At 42.1% G+C, this 19,913-nt stretch overlaps 1 protein-coding gene across 3 annotated transcripts in view; it reads right to left on the bottom strand.

The window, feature by feature from the left end:
* Positions 1-19,913, bottom strand: part of PROX1 (prospero homeobox 1) — a 79,575-nt gene that overhangs the window by 22,969 nt on the left and 36,693 nt on the right. For all 3 annotated transcript variants that reach the window (XM_040430421.1, XM_040430423.1, XM_040430422.1), the window contains exon 4: positions 2,337-2,531. In XM_040430421.1, coding sequence (XP_040286355.1) covers positions 2,337-2,531 — 195 coding nt within the window. The remainder of the gene's footprint in view (positions 1-2,336; positions 2,532-19,913) is intronic.

Genomic DNA, 19,913 nt, shown 5'->3' with positions numbered 1-19,913 from the left:
TTTCAAAGGAAACAGCCTCATATCAGAGGTTTAATCACAGCCAAGGATCAGCAAAATGTGTCTGGAAGGAGCGGACGAGGCTAAATATGGCAAATGCTCTGTTTGCTAAAAACCCACTGGTATCCAATTTCATCGCTGGCTAATGAATTCTGTTCTTTTCAGCAGTAGGAAGGAGGAAGGTTAATGTCACATTCAGAGAGGCTGCCTCAGCTGTAGCACAAAGGGTTAAAAAAGATGGCGCATCGTGACATATGAAAGCAATGCAGTATACGATAGGACAGGTAGTTCTGCGACTGCATCTGGAGTAATTGGGTCCAGAATAAATTCTCCATTATCTGTCATGCAGTTAATAATGAATGGTTGTGTTCACCTTTGCAACCAATGTTCCTTTTGCTACAATGGATCAAATATAAATGAAGCAACTTTGCAAATATTCTATTACAAATAGCCTACTGATCGTGCCTATATCTTATATGCAGAGTTATTTGTATAGGGACCAGACTGCTGCCTCCTGCTGGCTTAGCTGGTATAAGTTTACTTCTTGTATCCATGGTTACAGACTACAAAGAAGCCATGTGTAGTCAGATTCTGCAGAAATTCTCTCTCCTGTATGTCCTTTCTATTCTGCAGGATCAGACTACACAGGTTTGTTTGTACTCTCTTACCATAGGGAAATATAGGAACTGTGGATACAAAATGGTACTCACGCGCCCATACAGACCCCAGATTTAAAGGGTTGTCCCATCTCAACATCTCTAGGATATGCCATAAATGTCAAGTGCGGATCTCACCTTTTATATCCATAATTGGGCCTCCAAAGTGAAGGAGAGCACACGGCGCATGTGTGGCATCCTCTCCCTTCACTGCTCAGAGTGAGTGCACTCATGTATTTCCGCCAATCCCATAGCAGTGAATAGAGAGCAAGCAGCACTAGCGCAGCCAACTCTCTGTTCACCACTATGGAACTGCTGGAAATAGCTGTGTCAGTGCTCCCATAGATGTGAATGGAGGGAAGCTGCGCATGCGTGGATGCTCTCCCTTCACTTCAGGGACCCTGTTCTGGAGATAACAGCGGGTCACAGAGGTGGTACCCGCACCTAGCTGACATTTATGGCATACCCTAGTGATGGACAGCACGGTGCTCAGTGCTTGCCTGGGCATCCTCCGGGTTCCTCCCACAATCAAAGACAGACTGATAGGAAATAGATTGTAAGCCCCATTGGGGACTGTTGGATGCTAATGTCTGAATATAGCAATGCTATATAAGTGCATTAAATAAATAAATATGCTTTAAAGGGGTTAATCAACCCCTATAATGACCCCCCCAATCCCCAGGCACCCACGTCTCTCCGGATGCCCGCATGGCTGCCCTAGCATCACCACTGATTTAAGGGGGTGCTCGTGATGCAGCGGCGGCTGTGTGGTCATCATGAGCGGCTCAGGTGCCAGGGAGTGGGGTAAGTATAATCTATATGAGGGACCCGGACATTGGAGGGGTCATTATAGGGGATTGATAACCCCTTTAATTGTTGAGATGGGACAACCTGTTTAAAGGGACACTACCATCAACATTTTGTTATCACATATTAACAGCAATATGTGAATATTAGATGTAATTTTCATTTACAAAAAAATGGGTGGTCGGTTTTCTGGATATAATGTTTGAAGTCACTTCATGTATTCCGCTTACTGTTCTGGCTCTTTAACAACCTCTTTTTTTGGACTTTTAACAGAGAGCCCCTCTCTCAGACCATTTAGGTGAGTGACTCAATTAGAGCATCACACATTACACTGATAAGAGCAATTCTGTAGGCATCTTTATCTAGGCCTATGAAAAGAACGATAGCGCTGTCATACTGTCATCCAAATTCTACTAATCTACTATTATACTAACAGACAGCATCTTCCCCTCAGAGCAGCAGGAAACTGACAATCTATATAGGAGGTTTATCCCTCTGTGTTGACTGCTACAGAAGGACAATATGTTGGGTTTTCAATGACATAGTACTGCCGAACTGAATCAGAAAAACCAAAAATTCTAAAAAAGAAAAAAAATGTTTTCAATGAATATTGTGTTTAAAAAATACCCCCTTCTGATGGAAGTGTCCATGTAAAGAGGGACATTTTTACCATTGTCTATTAAAGGCATTCAAGTCAAGACAAGAAAGAGTTGCAATTTGGTCCCCAAGCAGGAATCTGTAGGGATTTGAACTACACTTGCTCCATGGAAGAGTACATCACATAAAGATCACTATGAACTCTTCTGTCAGCAGCAATCAAAAGAAACATGGATGATGCACACATACAGGCTGTTACAGTAAGAGTAATGTTGGTACCTCAAAGTCATTGGCTTTGTTGTAGTGCATGTTTAGGGCCCGGTATAGCTCACAGTCACGGGTGATGGACAGTTCTTCTGTGCTGGTTACACCATCATTAATGGCTTGCCTGGCATACTTCTCCATTTGGATGTAGTAGAACTCCCGGAAGTTGCTGAACCACTTGATGAGTTGAGAGGTAATGCATCTATTAAACTGCAACACAGACGAGAAAAAGACTTGTTAATATGAGAAATAAAAAGCTGCTGTAGATTTAAAACCTTGTGTCACGATAATGTATAACAAGAGTCTCATGTCTCCCGACTCCTGCTGGGACAGTAGAATTTGGGCTTTTATTACATTTTCGGCTTTGTTCACATTAACTTAACGATTTCCGTTTATTATGGCTCCGTGAACACTGCGACACATCAGTCTGCAAAATGGACAATGGTCTGCATTGACTTTGATAGGGTCTGTCTGGGTTCCAGTATTTTCATGAACAACAAAACTGCTGAAGACTGCCCTATTCCTGCCATGAAAAATAACCACCTGGCATTTATAATGTATAGCAATGCGCACATCCACCCAATGAGCTGTCTGCCGGTGGACGCACATGCTCAGTAACTTTCCCTTTAGCCAGTTCTGTGCATAGTGACCCACGGCTCACGGCAGAGAAGCCAATAGAAATAGCTTTCAGTCCTGCTGTCAAGAATGGGGCAGAGCCTCTGCGATGCATGGCGATATAGCTGAGAAGACTTCTTCTACACTGGAGTAAAAAGGAAATATAGACGGTCAGCTGCCAGAGGGGGAAGGAGACAGCCCATCTCCAGCAGCATAAATTAGTAGTAGCACCAAGAAGGGGGACACATGGAAAGACAAATGTTGAAAAAGTTATGTTTATGCCAAAAACATAGTAAATATGAATTACGAAAATGATTAACGGTATAACCATTTCAAAACGTTTGGCTTACAAATACTGACACAAAATACTTACCTTATACTGACCGCGTGAAAGAGGCTTTTTGGTTGGATATATCATACCAATAGTTCTATCCATTAGATACTACCATTAGACACAAACTCCAAGAATATACTGGTTTCATAACAAAAGGCACTCAATAGGCCATGATGGGAACCAGTTGCCGTCCATCTCTATTACTGGCCCTAGATCGATTAAGGCAGTTGCCTAACCTACAAGATGATGAAAAGGGAACCTCGACCACCCAGTTATTTTATATAAGAAATGAAAAGTCACCTAGTAAATGGACGGCAGAGGCAGAAGTCATGAAAACTTCTGGCTTCAGTCCGCTTGGGCTTAAGCTACCACAAGACTAATGGAAAACAATGCTCTGCTATAACATTTATATGTGGGTATCCGTGACAAAGGCGAGCACATGTGGCATTGTTCAAGCTATTAATATAGCTTAGATCCCTCTGAAGTCAAGGCAACTATAATAAGAGTGTCATGCAGCCCCCTCTGTTACTGGAGATAATACAAAGGTACAGCTGAGGCTTTGGAGAGCGCCGAAGGAGAAGCAAGGTTGGCTGCTCAGTCTTCTGCTCTAAAAAGGCAGTCATGTTTATCCTCTTCAGGTCTCTCGAGATACACTTTATATAGAAGGTAATCTCTAATGTACAATGAAAACATTTGGTAACACGAGCCTCTGTTACATCTGTGTGTTGGGATGGCACTGCTGGCACAGATAATAATCTCAATTGAACTTTAGTGGAATCTGTGCTAAGATGTCATTCATTGCCCTGCTTTCTCATTAGGCTATTCCCATAAACTTCGCTAAGTTATCTGCTTTCATTACATCAAGGATGCCAGGCTGTTACAGCTCTTTCCGTCATCTACATTATTTAGGGTCAATTTCACAGCTCGTCAGAACATCGCTAAGGAGTACTTGGTCTATATTAAAAGAAATACTGACAATGAAACGCTGCAAAAATAAAAGACTTTAGCTTTTTGGACTGCACTGACACTCATCAATACAGAGTTAAAGGGGTTGACTTATTCTGACAACCATACGACCTCTCGGCTCTCGCGGATTCAATCCATCCATTCATTTGAAAGACTGCATGTAATACTCCGTTTCCCCTGTAGTGGCCGCTGCTGGGAAAAACGTACTATATAACCAGCTGCTGTTTTCTGGGGAAACGGGAGGCGGCTTTCACATTAAAATACAAGTCTGAAGTACATTATTTCATCTCTAAAGATGACTTCAGAGACAATGCAATTTATGATAATAATAATTATTCCACATGTTACACGTGGATTTTGTCATGTCCAATGTGACCTCCATGAGCTCCCTCACACAGCACCACATTATTCCGTGATCGTTTCACTGCTCATCTGACATACTCTGTGCTGCTGGGGTCCATTCCCCTTCCTTAATGTTATGATGTCGCACTCATCACAGGCTGCCCTGTCCTAACTAACATAAACCACATGAATGGACAGATCGCTGCCTCCAACGAGATCAGGACAACACGACTAATTGACCAATTAAAGGGCCAATCTCATGCTATGCCATTATGATTGGCAGGGTCCGTCCTCTTGGTCCCCCATTCATCTTGAGGATGAAGGAATATTTGCGCTGGCGTAACCCCGCACACGGTAGCGCCCTGGTATTGACTATGCAGGAACCAGCAGCACAGTTGTCTGAACAACTGGGGGGCGGTCAGTGTCACTGTACAGGGGAACCTGGCACTAAACCAGCATTGTGTCCCCTTCGTTAATAGGAGCTGTGAGGGTCTCATAGATTGAACGCCCACTGATTTGCCATCTCTTATTAAAAAGGACAAAAAGTACAATATGTATATGTATAATGTATGTGTGTGTGAGTATGTATATAGCATTTTATAGTGTGTGCAACAATAAACTTCAACCCTCCCATTTCCTCTTTTGTATGTTGACATGGGACATGAGATACCTTTATATCCTTATTGTAACCTTAAATACAGATGGTGTTAGAATCACACAGTCTCCCTGTTGTGGAAATACACCTCCAACAATATGATACCGCCATGTCATAATCAGGTATTGTTCCTAAGACTGAAACCTTGTGTATGAAGATGGTACCACCTGACCTATACATTTTACATTTAAAACCTTAAAGGGGTTGTCTCATGGAAACCACCAATGTATAATGTGATGGAAAAATGAATCCAGCCAGCAAAGGAGGCAATACGGACAATCACAATACTTTAGTAAGTGCCTTGTGTTAAATAAAAGGGGTTGTCTCACTTCAGCAAATGGCACTAATCATGTAGAAAAAGTGAATACAAGGCACTTACTAATGTATTGTGATTATCCATATTGCCTCCTTTGCTGAAAAAAAAAATTTCATTCCTTTTTCCATCACATTATACACTGCTCATTTTTAGGGGTTATGGCCACCCTGTAATCCAGCAGCGGTGGTAGTGCTTGTACACTGTATGTGGCCGAGACAGCGGGAGCGTGTATAGGCTGGTGCTTTTTCCTATAGTACACATATAAATCTGGTATCTCTATAAATTTACTGACCCAGAGAATGAAGGTAACAGGTTAGTTTTACTGCATAGGGAACACTGTAAAGCAAAACCCATAAAACTATGGTGGAACTGCATTCTTGTTTTCCAATTCCAACCCATTTGGAATTTTTCCCCCAGCTTTTTTTCCACTAAATGGTGCCATCAGAAAGTAAAACTTGTCCGGCAAAAAACAAGCCATCATATGGCTATGTGAATGGAAAAATAAAAAAGTTATTGCTCTGGGAAGTCAGAGAGTAAAAAACAAAAACTGAATATTGATGCAATAAGTAGTGATGCATAAAGTTTAGTTTTAAAGAAAATGCCCCCCCCGTCCAAAAAAACCAAATACTTTTTTTGAATTAAAAATGATTTTTGTTTTGTTAAAAATAGTTCAGCGTAAACAATAATAGGCATTTCTATCATAGGGCCGGCGGTGTGCGATCTGCAAAATGCGGAACGCACACGGCTGGTAACTGTGTTTTGCGGATCCTCAATTTGCAAAACTTTTTAGTTTTTTTCTTATAATCCCTTTAAACATGGGTCCAATGGGAAAAACACAAGAAAATGAATACCTAGGGCACGCTACATTTTTTTAAAAATACTAAAATGACTCCAAAGTATTGCCACCTAAAATGTATTTTGTATGTAGCGCATTAAATAATGGACTACAAACAAGAGTAACATGTGACCGCATAAAACCTAAAAAAAAAAGCCACTGCAAAAAATGCAGAAACTGTGTGAAACCACCTTTAGGCCTCGTTCACGCTTTAGTGAATCATGGACGTGTGCTGTCCGCAAACAGCACACATACCCATTATTTGAATGTGTGTATCCACACCCTCACTGTGGGTCAGTGGAAAAATTATGGAGACATGCACTACTTTGGTCACGCCCATTAAAGTCGGTGGGTCCGTGATGGCATCCATATTCTGTAGTGGTTTTTCAAGGACCATTGGCAGGAGATTCTCTGAAAATCAATCGTCAGCTAGCAGGGTCATGGAAATGTGAACAAGGCCTTATAATGCACAATGTGACCAGTGTCATTGCAAACAGGGAGAACATGAAATGATTAGATATACAAATGAATTTATCTTTGGGTTAGGCCCATGGAAATCTCCAAACATTATGGTAAAAATTTCCAAACTTTTTCTAAGCAGCACATGCTATCGCAGGGCACATTTATACCCATGTCACTGCAACTGTTAGAAGATATTCTTTAGGAGCGGGGTGACTTGAAGTTTAGCTTGAATTTCCCTTTAAACAACAGATGAGACCCCGGCTTGCCAAGCCAAAGCCAATAAACCCATAGCTTTAAATCATGCAAGCTGATATGTAACCCCCCCTGCCTTTTGTCATCGCAAGCATTCACTTTCTCCTAAGCTCCAGGAAGACGTGGACATTAATCAAAAATCAACAAAGAACACTTATCCGACACCGCCATGAGGACATCCAGGCCTCCATCAAGATGACAGCTAAAGTGTGCATTGGGGCTGTAATTACTGCACAGAAAGTTGTTTCTATGTTAACAGAGATAATGAAGTGAATGAAAATTCGTGGCAGGGAATCTGAGGAAACAGACGCAGGGAGACTGGTGTTTGTCCCAAAAGGCCATCTTGCATCATAATTGCCGTGCAGTTGCAAGGGTCCTTACAGATAATTGACCAGAAAATGATTAAGTCATCATCAAATCGCTTCTGCTTGCGAGAGTTCAAACATGTACTTAACCTATCCAAGAATTATATTTTCGCTGCGTGCGTCTGTTCTGTCTCTATTCAGCCTTGCGGGGAACCTGATTAAAAAGACAACTGAAGGACCCCAGTTATCTGATCTTCTGCTGGCCGATCCCAATAGAACTTAAATCCATTACGATTTGCTGAACTTGGAGTTCTTTCCATTTTATCTGCGCAGTAAAATACACTGTCCAAATTTCCAGACACTGAGATAAGGACGACAGGCCCCGTGACGGCTTACTGTTCCTTTTTTAATTCTTTTAAAAGAAGAAACAAAACATTACAAAATGATAGCGCTCTGTGCACTGGGGAATGAAAATTGCTTTGACATGGAGATTAGGCTCCAGTATTGTTATAAGACATTGTCTCACATGGACTGGAGTACTGTAGAGAATACAAACAAAAAAAAAGTTTTTTTCTTCTTCTTTCTAGAATGGTCATGAATGACCTAATGAGGGCGAAAAAAAATTGAGCACGCACGCCATCGTTTAGCAACAGGGCATGCGGGGAGATTTAGAGCCTTTTTTTGTGTTGAATTGGGGAATGTCGGGGGAAAGAATTGAACGAGAACAACAAGGGCGCAAAAAAAACAAAACATGGCATCGGCTAGAAAATGGAACAGCTGAGAGAGGAGCGCCGGCCTCCTGGGTGAGGGTTCATTTTCTTTTTTATCCACATCCATAGAAAGCCTGATGCCATAGAAAGATTGTGATGACCTAAAAAGCCCCGTGATACAGACATAACTTCCAGGACTCAGGATTGTTATTTGACAGGTGTGAAATGGGAACAGGAATGTGTAAATGAGCAGGCAAATTAGGAACGATGGGTCCTGGCCAGGCAATTAGAATCTCCATCTCCGTGGAGAAGGGTAGAAGAAAGTTGGCCATATATACAATGAGCCTAGGAGAGTGGGAGGATAGGAGTGGTGGTGGCGAGGATGGCGGTGGCGGTCCTCACCATGTGCAGTGATGGCAGGGCGCATCCTTGTTCCCTTAGGGAACACCCTGGTTTTGGGGTTCGCCTGTCGGATGGTGGTTCGGGGTGCCCTTTATGTAGATAGGTCTATGGGTTACAAGACAGGGTCCCAGTGAGGTGCAGGGCAATGTGGTAGCAAAGCAATGCAGATGTTGGTGCACACAATGATGAGGCTGTTGTGAGTGCAAACTGGGGCAGCTGGATAGATGGCTCACACTAGCACCTTTTACATGTAAGCACAAGCTTTACAGGTGTCTTGGACAAAAAAGGGTAAGCAGTATACTAGTCTCCTCTGAATCTCTATCTCTCCCATCAGACAGTGCAATCTCTCCAGTCTGGGTGCAGTTTCTTTATTTTAGGTCTATATATACACAGTACTCTCAGCAGGGACAGTTTCTCCAAACAGGTGGCAAGTCTGTCCTTTCAAAATGGTAAGGGCCCTGAGGTTTATCACCCCAACCAAAATGCAGGGAAGTCTATAACCAAGGTGCAGGCATCTACCTCCTCTGACAGGTACTCATCACTCTCCTTCTATATGGCCACTAAACTTTCTGTTGTTTTCAGCAGTTCTTTCCCTCAGAGGTTGGCATATTTACTGTAACTCCACTACACACAACTGCCCAGATTTCCTTCTAGAGGAAAGGGTGGAACCAGCCTCCACCTGACAATTGCTGTTGGCTTGTTAATTCCCTAGTTCCCACACAGCATTAGGGATCCAAAGTGCATACTGACATTACATTAACCCTTATGTAGTAGGATGAACATGATGGAACCCGCTGACCATCTAATGTAACAATCCTGACTTTCCCACAAGGCAGATGTTGGGTCAGAAGGATCGGGCATGCCTCAGTGGGTTTTTTTCAGGTGAGATAAGTGCTGCTAGATGTCTGGCAGCTGCTTATTTTTCTCTCCCCATTCATTACACATGTACACTTAGCCATGCTAGGGAAAGATGGGGCAGGGGTGGGTTAGGAGGAATTGCAGTTGGTCAGCAGCTTCCTTGGGGTTCTGGCACGTCAAGGTTCACTGATGTTATCTCAAGGGATACCGGCCTGAAGAATGTAGAAAATGGACATCACATTTTAGAGATGCATTGCTAACATTTCATAAGTTAGTATACGGGCTCCCTTATTACACAGAAAAGTCTGAACGGAACTAATAAATTCTTGTACTGGGCCTAAGGGGGCAGAGCGTGGCACAGGGTTTTTGGCATTCTTTTAATTTCTGTGTCAAGCCCCTCCCCCTTAGGCCCTGGCAGAATACAGTACCTTGAGAATTTCTATATAGCCGCTGGCCACACACCATGATAATTGTCAGGATGATTATTAGCCACGATATAAAGATTGACAGGTAAATTGGAGGCTTTTTATTTCACTACAAAACAGTCTGCAATTCACATTGCACACATCAAACAAGTTATTCTCCGACGATCAGCCCCCACCTCTACTTTTGGCTGTCCGAAATGTCCTTTGCAAATGAACTATGTAGCCCAATGTTCTCCACCCAGTGGCTCTGGATCTACATGTGGCGCCCCAGCTACTGGAAGCTGCTGATGCCGTTGTGGATTCTTGGCACCGGGGATGTCACAATATTACTAGAACTTATAGAGCTAAAACTATATTAGTGGCAGCTAACATTACTGTAAAGCTCTATACACATTGATACCATGGGTTCAATACCTCCTAATGTATTTGAAAGGGGACATGCCTCGTGTTGATGGATTCCTATCAGACACCTTATATTCTAAATTTTTTAATCCAGCACCTGGATCTGAAAACTTTTGTAATTGCATATACGGTAATTAAAACATTAAATATAGCCACAGTTATTTAATAAAACGTTTCTGTATAGTCCCACCAGTTGTTTGTTTGTGTTCTAATTTCTCTGCCTATCTCACTGAGATGGTCGCACATGCTCAGTTCCATCCTTCAACTGCCACCAGCTGTATCTACTGGTAGAAGCTGTGACAGTTACAGGGAGAAAGCTGCAGCAAAAAGGACAAGTCCCCTGAACTGTGATAGGGAGATGGCTGCAGCAAAAAGGACAAGTCCCCTGAGCTGTGATAGGGAGATGGCTGCAGCAAAAAGGACAAGTCCCCTGAGCTGTGATAGGGAGATGGCTGCGGCAGAAATGACGTGCCTTTTGAGCTGTGATAGGGAGATGGCTGCGTCAGAAATGACATGCCCCATGAGAAAGGACACACTCACTGAGCTCTCAGCTTAGAGAAAATGCTTCACCAATTTTTTTTATGCCAGATAGTGACACAAAAACTTTTTTTCTAATCTGTTTTTATTTCTAGATTTTTTTATTTCTCTGCACATTACTATGGGGGCGGCCATCTTGCCCGAGCTGTTCTTAACAGCATCTAGAAAGCATTAAGAAAATTGCTTTACGGCAGCCCCATGGGCCATAGACACTATGGTCAGGAGGGGACCTCATTGACTAGGCATTTCTAGGCATGTTCTGTGGCCTGTGCAGAGGTCATTGTACAAGGAAAAAAAAAGATAATCTCTGACAATCGCCTATTGTGAATGGAGGATCCTGTCTTATCTATACACAGAGGTGATATCATTACAGGCAGGAATAGAATGCAGATAACAGATAAGCAGATAATTGCAGTAAAGTGATCTGTACAGACCAAGAAGTGGGACCTATTATTAGGCTTAGTGGCCAGTAGCAAAACTGCAGAATTTTATGGTTTTTCTTTAATATAGATAATGACATGGAAAATTAAAAATAGCATCATCAAAAATTCTTTAAAGATATGTCAAACATAAAAACGTGATGCAAACAATAGGTCATTTTCTGATGATACATTCCCTTTAATAAATCTAGCAGAACAACTGGAACAATTAATGGGGAGATCTCTGGACCCATGTGAGGTACAGGGCTGTTTCTAGCTTTCTTAGGAAAAGATTGTCATGTACTACATGATGTCAGATTTTTATTTATTTACGGTATTTATTTTTTACTAATGGAATAACCCCTTTTTGTAGAAAAGTTCAAAGCAAACCTATGACCAGTTGGTGTTAGATACACCACTCTCTATTTACAATTAGTTTTCATCAATTTGGAAGTCAGACTAAGGTTCCAGAAAAATAAATCTGATACATTTTATACATTTCTTTGTAATTTGTAATTTAAAAAAAATATATTTGTAATTTTATAAATAAGTCAACCTTCTTACTAGGTTGTGTATACAGGCAAAGATTGTATTTTTATTATTTTTAATAATAAATGATAAAACAATAGAACTTCTGCCGGAAGCTTTTGGCCTATACTTTCCGCACAAGTGTAACTAAGGGAACATTTTGCTTTTCATTTTGCTAATTGTTTGTTATTCTCCCTTTTGTCTTTCACAGAAAGAGAGGAAAGAAGGATTGATTGTTCTGAAAAGAAAAGCAAAGACATCTGTAGTACGTTATTGCGCTAGTGTTAAAATGAATCACAATTAAAAAGAGCCTATGTTTCTACTCGAAAGAATCCCTGGGCCTGATTATTGTTTCCCACGGGACGAGGCACCTTCAATGTAAGGAAAACTTCCTAATTATTCACTACAAATCTGAAAGATGATATAGTATTTCCAGGAAGAAAATGCATGGTGGTTCTCTGGAGTAAAAAGTAGTATAATGTACATGTATCATGCCTGCTGAAGTTCAGTGGCTTCCAACTCCTCGCCTCTGGCTGCCATGTCATGGTGGGGGTTGTAGTTCTACATCAGCAGAACAGCTAAAGGTGTACAAATGAACAGCCTCTTCAGACAGCTGATTGGTGGGGGTGCCGGATTAAACCGATCAGATATTCGTAACCTATCCTGAGGATAGGTCATTAATATTGGAGTCCTTGGTAAACCACTTTATGATGTTGCTTCTGATGAGCCAATTCCTTTTAAGGGGTTATCCCATGATTAATGTAAAAAAATGAAAATCAGACCTCATGTAGTACATGACAATCTCTGTCTAACAAAGCTGGAACCAGCCCTGTACCTCACATGGATCCAGAGATCTCCCCATTCATTGCTCCAATTGCTCTGCTAGATTTATTTCAAGCTGTCAGCTCAGGGAGCGTGTCCTTTCTTAGGGGGCGTGTCCTTTCTCAGGGGACGTGTCCTTTCTACTGCAGCTGGTGGCAATTGAAGGATGGAACTGAGCATGTGCTTCCATTTCAGTGAGCAGGACAGAGAAATTTGAAAAAGAGCAAACAGCAGGTGGCGCCATACAGATAGATTTCAGTGAATAACTCAGTGGCTATACTATAATTTTTAATTGCATGCAGTTCCAAAAGTATTCTGATCCAGGGGCTGGTTTAAAAAATTTTGAATATTTTTCGTGGACAACCCCCTTAACTAGAATGATATGCTGATTTACATATATTTCGGCCTGTGGTATGGTAGCAGGGGAAATTTATACACCTAATAGAAGATTTTTTAAAGGGGTTGTTTACTTAAGACAATCCCTTTTTGCTAGAAGGGGCCCTTGATAATGAATTGATCACGTGTTCTGCTGATGGTACCCCCAAAGATCAGTTGTAATCAGAAGGTGTTCAATTTCCCTGCAGCGCCACCACAGGTGAAATGCAGCATTACATATTTCCTATTTACGTTAACAGTATTTCCCTGCAGTGCACAAATGTGTTGTGTCTTCAGGAAAGGGAGAAGCTTTTTGTAACCACTCAAATAAGATCTGAAGCCACTTGTGTCTCTTATGGTCAAAGTTATCTCAATGAAGAAGTAACCAGTTCACGGCTGACGTTTTCTCTGCCAGAAACCGATATGAAACGAGAGAGAGACCCTCAGAGTAAACCTTTCGTGTGACTTGTCTACAGATAATCTTCTCACTCCACCCGCTGTTCTGCACAGTTCACATCCTGTATAATTAGGGAAGGGGGTGGGGGTAAAAGTTAGACAGAATGGGCAAGATGCTGAGTGATACAGGATAAAGGGATTCTTTATGCGCGACCCTTCGATGCCTTTTTATCGGGATCTAATGAGGTCTGAGTGAGCCGTTCCCACTGAGGCACTACTAAACACTTGTCAAAATATGTACAAACAATCACTGTATGCAACGTACAGCCATAAAAACAATGAAACAACCAGACCACAGGCATGATTACTTACAGTGGTAAACCCCATCATATAAACCCAGATCCGGCCTTCAGTCAGTTGTCTCCAATCTGCTTTGAAGCTCTGGTGCAACTACAACTCCCAGCATGCCCTGACAGCCTGCAGCGGTGAGGGTATCCTGAGAGTTATAGTTTTATAAAAGCTGGAGAGCACATACTGCACCTTTCATGCCTTTGATTTTATATCACCTGATGGATGCTTCTAGGGCAGATTATGGTGACTCACAAAGACACCATATGGCGGTAGATGGAGTGCCTATACAGAACCATAGGGACCGCGTGCCCAACTGTACAGGCACCTTGCACATGGATTTGTCACCAACCTGAGGCTTAACTGTGAAACATAGTTTATTAGTAAAAACTGTTCTCCTGCCTTGCTAAATCATCTTAAAGGGATTGTTCAGTCACATGTTTTTTTTTTTTTACAAACTGCTTACAATGCTACAAAAGAAGTAATACCTTACCGATTTCCTGCCAGTCCGTTTACTCAGCTCCAATGATAACATCTCAACCCAGCTGGGCTCACGTGTTGCGCTGATATGTTACCACTGGAGTCGGGTGAACAGAAAGGCAGGGGACCCAGAAAACCTCAGTGAAGTAATTGTGTTACTTCTTTTGTTATTTTCTAGCATTGTAGGTAGACTGTATTGGACAGCCCGATGTGTCAGACGATTGACGGGAGGGAAGCGTTCCTTCCCGGCAATCGTCTGCTCTCTAGCGGAGGAGAACGTTGCTATTACATACAGCGATCTTCTCCGCAGCATTAGAAGGAGCGATCATTATGCCATCGCTTGTCCCCATACTACATAGCAGTTTGCCAGCGCCAGATCGTTATTAGACACCACGATCTGCCGTCTGCAAACGATCATTTTTTAACATGTCAAAAGATTTGGATTGCCCAAAGGCAATCGGCGGCAGTGTTACACTGCCAGATGATCGCTAACAAACGTTCATGCAAACGCTTGTTAGCGATTATCTTCTGAAAAAACGGGCAGTGTAATAAAGGCTTTAGAGTCTAAGGTCTTATTCACACAGTCGGTATCTCAGTCAGAATTTGTAAGACAAAAACAGGAGTTGGTCTAAAATAAAGAATAATTACAAATTAGGCTGCATTCACACATTCAGCAGATTAGTGTTTTTTTTTGTTAATTAGATTTTTAAGGTCAAAAATGCTGCGTCCAGATTTTGGTGTTTTGGGATTGGTGAGAAAAAAATTCATGTGTTTAAATATTACAAAATACTACAAAAAACGCTTCTAAAAATGCAAGGATATCCTGGTGTTTTTCGTTACAAGCACTCAAAATTTTTAAAATAAATGAGTATAGGAGGCTTAAAGGGGTTATCTGGGAATTAATATTGATGGCCTATCCTCGGGATGGGTCATCAACACCATAATCCCGACGATCAGCTGTGAGAAGAGGCCAGGCCCCGTGGCCTCTTCCTAGGCCAGTGATGTCACTGTACATCAGTCACATGACCTAGTTGCAAGTCAGCCCCAAGTCAATGTGCTTGGTAAGCGCCTGTGTTCACCAGAGCTCCAGGAAGCGCTGCGGCTTCCCGAAACAGCTGATCGACGGGGGTATCGGGACTCAGACATGCTATTGACGACCTGTGGATAGGTCATCAATATTATTTCCCAAATAACCACTTTAAGAATGCTGCGATGCATAGTTTTGTGTTGTGTGGGGTTTTGCACAGTGTTTTTTTAGGGGTCTTTTAAGGTGTTTTTGCCCATATAGTGCGTCCCCCCCCCCCCCCTTTTCATGCCTTAAGTTTTGTGATTTTTTAATAGGACGGTATATACTCCCTGTAATGTCACTTCTTCTGTAGAGTGGTATGGATAAAATGCATTGTTACAAAAAACGCCATGCAAAAACAATTTCAAATAATGCAATGCACACTGTCAATTGTGTGTTTTCAAGCACAGTAAAGAAAACAATGGATGGTCTATGGGACAAAAAGGCCTGAGACAATGAGGGAAAAGCTGCCAGACCTAGAACATGCTGCTATAAAAATAAAATAAAAAAAAAGCCACTGGCCACGCCAAGAGTGAAGAAACTCCAATACAAAAAAAATGGCTGTTTATTCTATGTTTAATAGAAGAGGCCAGACTTGAAGCTGGTTTTCTTGTCTTAAACCAGTCAAAAAAGCACCAAAATCTGCAGAATTGGCCAAAAAATAAAAAAAAATTAAAACCCCAAAAAACTATCTATAAGGATCTGGTGTGTAATTTCTCCACCTGCCCCATCGTCGCTCAGGCCCTGTTAAACCATTACATGCATGATAATCACTCACAGCAAGTGCCCTTTTTTTCTGCTGGTCTTGACAGCAGTGAAAAGGCAACATTTGTCTTGCTTTCGAAATCTTTTCTAAGCTGTCCTGACCCTTGAGGTGATAACACCTGCAGAGCCTAGAGCCAACATCAGACGAGGGTAAGAGCGATGTGCCCTAAAGACCTGCACCATTAATGAAACACAAGGGTGAAATCAATTCTGTTATCTGGGCTGTGATACTGCCGCTCACAAAGGCTTCTCTTTCAGAAAGGAAACAGCACAAGGCATAAAATCACTTTGGCACAACACGCCAGCTCCAAATGGTCTCACTGGTGACGCTGGACGAGTCAGTCCGGGAGATGTCTGGGGCAAATTTGCTTTAAGTGTCTTATATTCCAGGTGGAACCACTTGAAAAGAGAAAACCGTAATTTGGGCTCTGAAGCTTGGCAACGTAACTCCATTCTGCAATCTTTCCCTTGGATTATACACTCCAGTGTACAGGACAATCATGTATAGCCAATCTGCTGCACACATTCCCTGGGTCTGTATTGTACAGAGGTGACGTTATCGAAATATATAGAGGTGGACAAGGTGCAATTCAGGATAAGAAACAGGCTGTGTCTAAAACTGCAGCTCATTCCTATTCAAATGAATACTGCAATACCAGGCACAGCCCATGGCCAGGAGTGGCGCTATTTAAAAAAAAAAAAAAAAGCCCCTTTAATATATCCTCTGTTTATGTACGGTATATAGGTTTGTATGTAGACTTTCTCTTTGGAAAAATCTTTGACTTTTCCCTCAACTTCTTAAATGTCAATTAAAGGGATTTTCCGAGTGTTTAATAATGATAACCTATTCTCAGGTTAGGTCAACAGTATTTGATTGGTGAAGGTACGACACCCGTAACCCCCACCGATCAGCTGTCTGAAGAGACTGCAGTGCTTCAGTGGCCACCACAGCCTCCGAGCAGCTTACCATGCACAGCGCCGTCCATTGTATAGAGGCTGTGCTTGGTATTGCAGCTCAGCCCTATTTACGTGAATGGGACTGAGCTGCTCCTGTGCGATGTGACCGATGAACATGACGTCACTGGCCAGCGAAGAGGTTGTGGTGTTCAGCTGGTCGGCAGGGGTGCTTTGAGTCGGACCCCAAGGCGATAGGTCATCCGTATTAAACATCTAAACACTAGGACAACGCTTTTAAGTCTTCTGCTATAAAGCCTTGGCTGGTCATATTGGATGTTCTGCATTTACTTTTGAGCAGGGGTTTTGGTGTGACTTTATTCATGGGAAGAGCCTCTTTGTGCCTATAGGTGTTAACCCTGTAGTTTACCAATTGTAAATGTAGTAATTGTTTTGGTTTCATTTGCTTATACGGGGAACTTATCCCGAAAATGTTTTATATTGAGCAGATGTGCCCAACTACTTTCCAGTGTGTAGATAAGGCACAAACATCGAAGATTCGCTCCTTTGTCATTGATCAATCTTTTCTAGCCCACAGGAGAACAAATCATTCACCAAAAACAAGACCACATACCTGAAACACAGAGCCACCACTAGTCGGAATACATACCGTCAGGCAATGTGTCAGCAGTATATCTACTAACAAACCTCCATATGCTAACGGCTTGCGCACACAACCATATGACGGCTCTGCAGCTTCTATGGGGCTATACTGTATGTCCTCGATTTCATATAGAGATATATGGAATATTTTTTATGAATGAACAGAAGAAATGGTGGCGTGCTCTATCCGATACCGTAATATTCTCACCTAGGAGAATTACTTGTAATACATCACCATGAAGCTCGTGCGACTCCATGAGACTCCGGACATCGTCTGCCTTACTTTTCTACTTTTATGTAGAAGTCATTGGATATTCATTCACAAAAAGTATAAAACTGATGTAAATAATCCCACCAATGACAGACTCCTTCTCATTTAATATCTTAGGTAAATTCAGGCGACTTACAACATCATCAAGGCTTCCCCTGCGCCTCACAAGACCCTGTAGTGATTAAGGGGCACGTGCCCAGCACCAGTGGAGAAGTTCTTCTTAAAGCCCAGCGTTAATATAAAATTAGTGGTTGCAGCTGACAAGAAGGACAGGTGGCCGTGTCCCTATCAAATCTGCTAAGCTGTATACAAACCTAATAAAGCTTTTAGAGCAGACATCTGCTTTACGTTAAAAGTGCCTTCTATAATTGTATCATGGCATCACTGTGTGCGTTCTGTGGACTGGCCTCAGCAGTAACATCCCGCTAGAGTATCCTGCCAGGAGACACTCACTTATAATATTAAGGCCTATAATTCCTAAAACTGGACACATGCAATATATTATAATATATTACAATTTTATAAGGATTTATGTGCATATATAGCTAAAGTGAACCTGCCACATGCAGGCAGTATGTTATAGCACAGGAGGAGCTGAGCAGATTGATATATAGTTTTTATGGGAAAAGATTCTGAATAACCTGTATTTTATGCTCATTCTGGGTTTAGGTGACCAGTGGGCGGCCCTACTAAGTGATTGACAGCTATCTCTGTATGTATAATTAGAGAAGGAAGATTGTCAATCACTGAGTAGGACCGCCCACTGGACTCCTAAGCATAGAAAGAGCGCGGATCTAAATTAGTAAAATACAATTTATACAGAATCTTTTCCCACAAAAATAAATCTCAATCAGCTCAGCTCCTCCTGCTCTATACCATGCTGCCTGCAGATTACAATGCATTCTCAAGGTAACTGGTTTCCTCTAATGATTTTAATTGACTGATCTGGTCAAGAATTCATTCACGGGACATGTACTAAAATTACATTTTCCAAATAATGTACATGTCATATTTATTTTATCTATCTATCTCATATCTATCTATCAAACTTCCTGTGGAAAGAAAAAAAAAAACGAATTCTGAACGACCTGCACTTGTTTCTAGCAATGAATAGTGAAATAGTTTTTACTCTCACAAGAAATAAAGTTAAAAACTGAGCAAAAACTACCCTGATTAACGAAGAGCATTTGGAGTATTTGGTCCTGGAGTTTTGCTATTACTATAAGTAGGTTTTAAGTAGATTTTTTTTAAACTCATCCTTTAATTCAGAATATCTATTTATGGATTCCTTCTTTAGTAACTACTAGCAGAAGGACCCAGCTTCGCACGGGTATATTTCATCGATTTCATTTAATGTTTGTGTGTGTGGTTAAAAGATATCGACAGTATCTCCCATAACAGTGACCTCTACAGCACTCTGCCCCTTTAACAGTCCCCCCCCCTACAGTGCCCCGCCACTTTAAAATGGGACCTCCACAGCAGCCCATCCCCTTAACTTTGACCTTCACAGCAGCCCACCCCTTTAACAGTGAGTTTCACAGAACCCCACTCCCTTGACAGTGACCTCCTCAGGGGCACGCCCCCTTAACAGTGACCTCCACAGTACCCGCTGCCTTAACAGTGACCTCCACAGCAGTTGCCAATTTAATTGTGGTTTCTGCCCCCTTAACAGTGACCTCCACATCGACCAGCCCCCTTAACAGTAACATCTACGGTTAAACGCCTCTTTAACAGCGATCTCCACAGTGCCCGCCCCTTTAACAGTGACCTCCACAGTGCCCTGCCCCTTTAACAGTGACCTCCACAGTGCCCTGCCCCTTTAATGCTAGGGCTACACGACGACATGTGTCGCGCAACATTTTGTCTCAACAATTTTTATAATGATAGGCTATGGTGTTGCACTGCGACATGTGACATGCTGCGACTGCGACACAACAGTTGCAAAAAATCCAAGATGGATGCATGTAGCAGTGTAGTTGTGCCCTATTTGTCGTGTGACTTATTGTCGTCGTGTAGCCCTAGCCTAAAGCTGAGCTACAGCAGTGAGGAAAAATGGCTGGATTGTTATGGACACCTGAAGTAAAACTGTGTGTATGTGGAGACTAAGGGCCTGCGAGCTTCTATTGGCTGATAAGGGACATGTGACCGT

This window comes from Bufo bufo, chromosome 4 (genome assembly GCF_905171765.1).
Source record: "Bufo bufo chromosome 4, aBufBuf1.1, whole genome shotgun sequence".
Lineage (NCBI taxonomy): Eukaryota > Metazoa > Chordata > Amphibia > Anura > Bufonidae > Bufo > Bufo bufo.
This window is presented reverse-complemented; position numbering and strand designations above follow the sequence as displayed.